Source organism: Alligator sinensis, unplaced genomic scaffold (genome assembly GCF_000455745.1).
Source record: "Alligator sinensis unplaced genomic scaffold, ASM45574v1 scaffold1219_1, whole genome shotgun sequence".
In the NCBI taxonomy this organism is placed as follows: Eukaryota; Metazoa; Chordata; order Crocodylia; family Alligatoridae; genus Alligator; species Alligator sinensis.
Window position 1 is genome coordinate 685,930 of NW_005842599.1, and position 5,402 is coordinate 691,331.

The window sequence follows — 5,402 nt, forward strand, 5'->3', positions numbered from 1 at the left end:
AGTCTGCTATGGGAGTGGTGGAGAGTTCCCTCAGCCTTGCATAACATATGGCTGGTGCTTCTGGTGGTGTCCTGAGACGCAGGAGGTGTAGGTTCAAACCCCATCAAAGTGCAAAGTGGCCTACAATCCAGGTCTTCTACTTTTTGGGCAAGTGACTTAGCCATTAGGCGATTGGGCAAAAGGTGGGCACCACCCTCATGTCAAACAGTCACAGTGCCTCCTTTCCTGCTCAAGCAGTTGGGGACCTGAACAGAGTTTATTCACTTTTCCAAACAAAGTGGGAGCAGAAGAAAATGTAAGCAGAGTTATTCAACTATGTGGCCATAGTGGAATGCATCTGAGCATGTGCAGTAGGACATCTGGAGAACTGTATAAAGCTTTTGCATCTAAGGCAGAGATGCCTACAGGGCCCACAAATAATCTAGGAGCCTGACAGAATTCTGGCTGCTAAACAGAGTGAAATAAGACCACATTTGGTGATTTACACACTGAAGAACCATCTAAGTGGCATTTAGGTGCCTTGGAGAAAAATAAGATGGGGGATGGCAGGGTTGGACATAATCAAAAGTCTCCAAGAGCCAGGGTTTTACACATAGGTGTGTATTGCCTAAGCCTTAAAGCTTGCCAACCCCTGACGTCATTCTAGAGTAGCCAGGAAAACTATTCCAAAAGTAACATCATGTGTTACTGTGAAATATAATAGTGCTTTTTGTTTCTCTTCAGCTTAGTCCACTGTCAAAGTAGATTAAGATAAACAGAAGCAAGACACTCTTATTCCTGAAGAAAAAAGTCCACACGTGGAATTATTCAGGAAGACTTATTGCACTTTAAATGAGCACTTTACCTTAATCTGAATTAACTTTCAAATGTAAAGGTGCTCTAAATCTGCCATCTATCCACCTTTGAAAATCTTTTGAGATTTATGGATGAGAAGGCATGATTTAAACACAAACTATTTTTATGCACAGAGAAAAATAATGAGGGCATCATACACACTAAAAATTGATTTTTGGTTCACAAATTATGGGTGTTATAAAACACGTTATTTCAGGGGGGGAAATGTGTCCAGATTTGCCAGAGTGTATTTCATTATATGATAAGAAAGCTATAAATATTTCATTTTCTTGTTCTCAGCTCTAAGAGCATAACTGCATAAAATGTCCATGCTGTTCTTGGGTTGTTTCTGATTTGGTTTTAGGAAAATGCAGATCTTTTTCTTCTTGAACTAATGAAATGACTCTTTAAACTCATCCATCACTTTCATTTAAGATGATTTATGATGGCTAAACTAGTTATTATCTCTTCTCCTCCAGAACAAGGCAGCTGCCAAATTTGTTTTGCTGAACAAATTCAGATCTTGCTCTCTGCAGATCAGTCCACAAGGGTGCTGAGTTCCTTCAGCTTCTGCTGATGTCAGTGGGATTTACAGGAGCTCAATAACTTTCAGGACCAAGTCCTATAGATCTGTCTCAGTTTACTGTCCAGAGTGGTTTCCCCAGAGTCCCTCATGTTTTTTCTCTTCTTCTTGCAGCATGCATCAAACAGGTGTGCAGTCTCTCAGACCTCCACGGAGCAAAGCAGTCTTCATCCCCACCATCCCCACGAGGCAGTGCATGATCCACAGCTGATTCCCTGCACCTGCCCTCTGTTTTCTTGCCAATGGGAAGGCCATTTGGAAGTAGTGGTCTCACATCTGAGACAGACTCATAGCATCAACATCCTTCATGGGGCAGAGATTGTTTTCCTGGCTACGGACATGCATCTCCCTGCACCAACAGATTGGATAATCATTCATTCTTGCCTGGGACACCAATTTTTGCTGGTACTCAGGAAGCAGGAGAAATATGAAGGCCACCCTCAGTTCTTTGCCACCATGATGCTGATCGGCACCCCAACTCAAGCGGATAACTTTACCTACAGGCTTGAGCTCAACAGAAACCAGAGGCGTCTGAAATGGGAAGCTACCCCAAGATCAGTACTGGAGTGCATTGACTCTGTCATATCAGACGGTGATTGCCTTGTCCTTAACACCTCACTGGCTCAGCTCTTTTCTGATAATGGAAGCCTGGCTATAGGGATTGCAATAACTTCAAGCAAAGTTCACACTGCTGAGGTGGAAATGTGAAGAGGCAGAAAAAAAATAGCAAAAGAATAATGGTACCCTCCTGCAGATTGTGAGCGCCAGAACTCATGGACTGCTTTTGGGGGTCTCAGGTTTTTTGTGGTATTTAGTATTGTCCACAGTGGGCATTCTGTAAACATCCTGTGATTCCAGTCTCCGTGTGATGTATTCGCTGTTTTTGTTAATACAGTTTTATGATAAATTTTAAAGATCATAATCAAGTTATTGGCTCCATCAAAATAATGCCGCAGAGTCTCTCAAGCAGAGGCTGTCTTTATGGAAAAGGCAGTCCAAGGGACCCAGTGAATCCTTGGTTTGGTTAGACTAGAAAAAAATCATTTATTTTATTGTTTATCTTGTTCCTGGGTACTAAGTAGGCCTCTGTGACTGATAGTAAGGTAAAATAACCTAGCTGAAGCAGAGGCCAACTGTGGTCCTTGTTCATTAGCAACTTCACAGGAATCAGCAGACTGCAATTAATTTGCCTAAAATGAAACAGATTGCAGCTGCTGTCGGCTTTTTACTACTGAGGCACAACCCAAGGAGACAGTAAGTTCCAGCATACAACTCCCCATCTGATCTAAGCAGATGGTCCCTGCAGAACGCTGTATCCTGTGACCCGTCACCTCTGGAAACCACAACCATGAGCAGAAATGAGAATCAGAGACTGAATATTAAACTGCAGATTGTATTTATCCCACAGTTATCATTACTGCTATAATTTTAATCATACAGTCACTATTATTGTTATTTTATTATTTTATAATAGCAATAATAATAATGATAATATTTTAATAATAATGACTATCTAACATTTATGCACTGGTAGAGACTACTGGGCACCACCAAAAATAATACTTTAATAATAATAATAGCTATCTAATATTTATACAGTGGTAGACTGCAGGTCACCACCACACTGAGCTCCACTGCATGAAGTAAAAACTTACAATAAATGACAACCCCTGTCCCAAAAACCTTACAGTGTAAAGCACATCCTGTGGCCATTCATGATTTAAAACCAACACTGATGACCCACTCATCTCTCAACAGCTCCTTCCCCTAGAGAAACACTCACTATCTCTACACGTATTACTGATTCAGGGCCTGGAAAAACTAAGGAGATATCAGCACCTGGCTGGACATTATAATGAACCAAATGCAATATCTTTCTTATCACTGTATAGAGTGACTGGCTTGCCAAATGCAAGTCAGCTTGAGGTATCCAGGATGTATCTTCATGTGCAATTAATGCACCTGAATTTTTCTGTGCAAATTCAAGTTTGTTAAAGCTCTCCCCCAGTTCCTACCCTGTTCCTGCCCTGCTCTGCCACCCTGCAGCCACCAAGGGGAGCTCCAGGCTTCACTGGATGCCAGCCCTGGGCTTAGCCTGGAGCTCTGAGGGGCAGGGAGCTCTGCCCTAGCTGGGGAAGATTGAGCTGGCCCTGAGGGGCAGGGTTGGGAGGGAGCAGTCCCAGCTACCAGCAGCTGCCTACCAACCATGTAGAGATCGGGATGGGTCCCAATCTCCACATGGCTGGCAGGCAATGTCCTCCTAAGCCAGGACAGCTCTCCTTGCTCCCTGTGGCCCCCTGCTGTCTAGGCAATTTGTTCCCGGTCAGCTTCTACACATGCAGTATGGTGCACTAGTTAATGCACTGTTTTTCTAGTACCTCTATCTACAAGTACTAGAAAATGGTGCATTAAACTAATACACTGTGCAGTAATTGTGCACACATAGATGCTTTACTGTGCATTAAATTAATCTAATGCACTCTAAAGGATCTCATGTAGATGTGCCCCCTTAATCTGTAATTAGGGATTTAATTTTTTTAGCATTTATTTTCTCAAAAATTCAGCTGGTAATTTTCAGAAAATAAATATAAAGTCTCAAAAAATGTCCAAGTTTTGTATTCCAGCTTGAGTTTGCTGTTGTATCCTGGACTGCCCCCTCATTTCATACCTTTAAAATGGCAGCTGGAATATCTACTTGCAATAGGTAGGGACAAGCTTGAGGTGGCTGCTGGCTGATTTCATGGGCAGAAGGTGGGTCTGGCAGCCATTTCCCCTAGCAGAGTACAATGCCCTGATGCTTCTGATTGGCCGAATGGTCCCAGTGGCCCCATTTCTCACTGCTGATTGGCTGTGAAGGCTGTCTGTCATATGACCCTGCCCCTCACTGCTGATTGGCTGTGAGGGCTTTTCATCATGCAGCCCCACCCCTCATCACTGATTGGTGGCAAGGGCTAGGGCCATACAATGGACAGTCCCCGTAGCCAATCATTGGTGAGGAGCAGAGGCGGCAGCCATCTTGGGCTGCCCATTGTGTGAGCAGCCCCCCTTCCCCCTGGCAGGCTGTGCAGCCAGGCAGCAGCATGGTGAGGATGGCTGGCTGGGAGCCAGCATTTTATTTTCAGTATTTTTTTATCTTTTTTCCATGGATTTTGCAGATTTTGCAGGCAATGTCAGATTTCACAAAATCTGTGAAATCGCAATTTTGCTCCCTAGCCATAGGGAATCCTAGCTTGAAATTCCTCTCCTTAAAAAAAAAAAAATCAACCTTTAACATTTTTTTCTTCAATCTTGCCTTTTGGGTGTCCCCCTCCCATATATATCCCCCCTTCAAAAGTATGTGTTGGTTCACAGGACATCGAGTGGAGGAGGATCGTAAAAACATGTGGACCTTTTAATAAGGGCTTTTACATCTGGTCAGGCACTTCATGTTGATATTTGACCATAAACAAGTCAGGATCAGTTCTCTGAATCTAAATATTATCGAATTTAGGGTACATTAATCTCCATGTGCTTTGTCTTCACTTGGGTTTTAAATCATGTTAGTTGCCCCTTGTTAGCTAATGCAAATTAGAAACATATCCCTTTTCTTCTTAGTATGAGTAGTGCCTAAAACCTCAAATCCAGATGCCCTTATAGTTTTGATGCAATCTGGATCTGAATATTGTGGCTCAGGCTTGTCGCTATTCAGTAGTTAAAACAAATCAGGGGCAATACCCTGCCTTTCAGTTTTCCCCTTTTCTAAAATGAATTCCAGAAATACAATACAATTTTGCCTCTTTACCTGGAGATTCAGCTCAGTGGGTGGCAGTGAAAATCAAAGAGAAGTCAAAATTTCTGCAACAGGCTCAAACTTGCCATTAATAGGTAGAAAGAAATAAAGTCTGATCTCTAAAAAGGAAGTGTCAATCTCTGTAATGGCATCACGGTCTTGTGCTGTAACCTAGCTAGCTCTCTACAATAAGTGAATTCTGGCTTGTAACGTCTG

At 42.7% G+C, this 5,402-nt stretch overlaps 1 protein-coding gene across 1 annotated transcript in view; it reads left to right on the forward strand.

Moving 5' to 3' along the window:
- Positions 1–2,125, forward strand: part of SIAH3 (siah E3 ubiquitin protein ligase family member 3) — a 79,696-nt gene extending 77,571 nt beyond the window's left edge. Inside the window, exon 2 of the mRNA XM_025214722.1 lies at positions 1,532–2,125. Within this exon, the coding sequence (XP_025070507.1) occupies positions 1,532–2,125 (594 nt within the window). The remainder of the gene's footprint in view (positions 1–1,531) is intronic.
- The last annotated feature ends 3,277 nt before the right edge of the window (positions 2,126–5,402 follow it).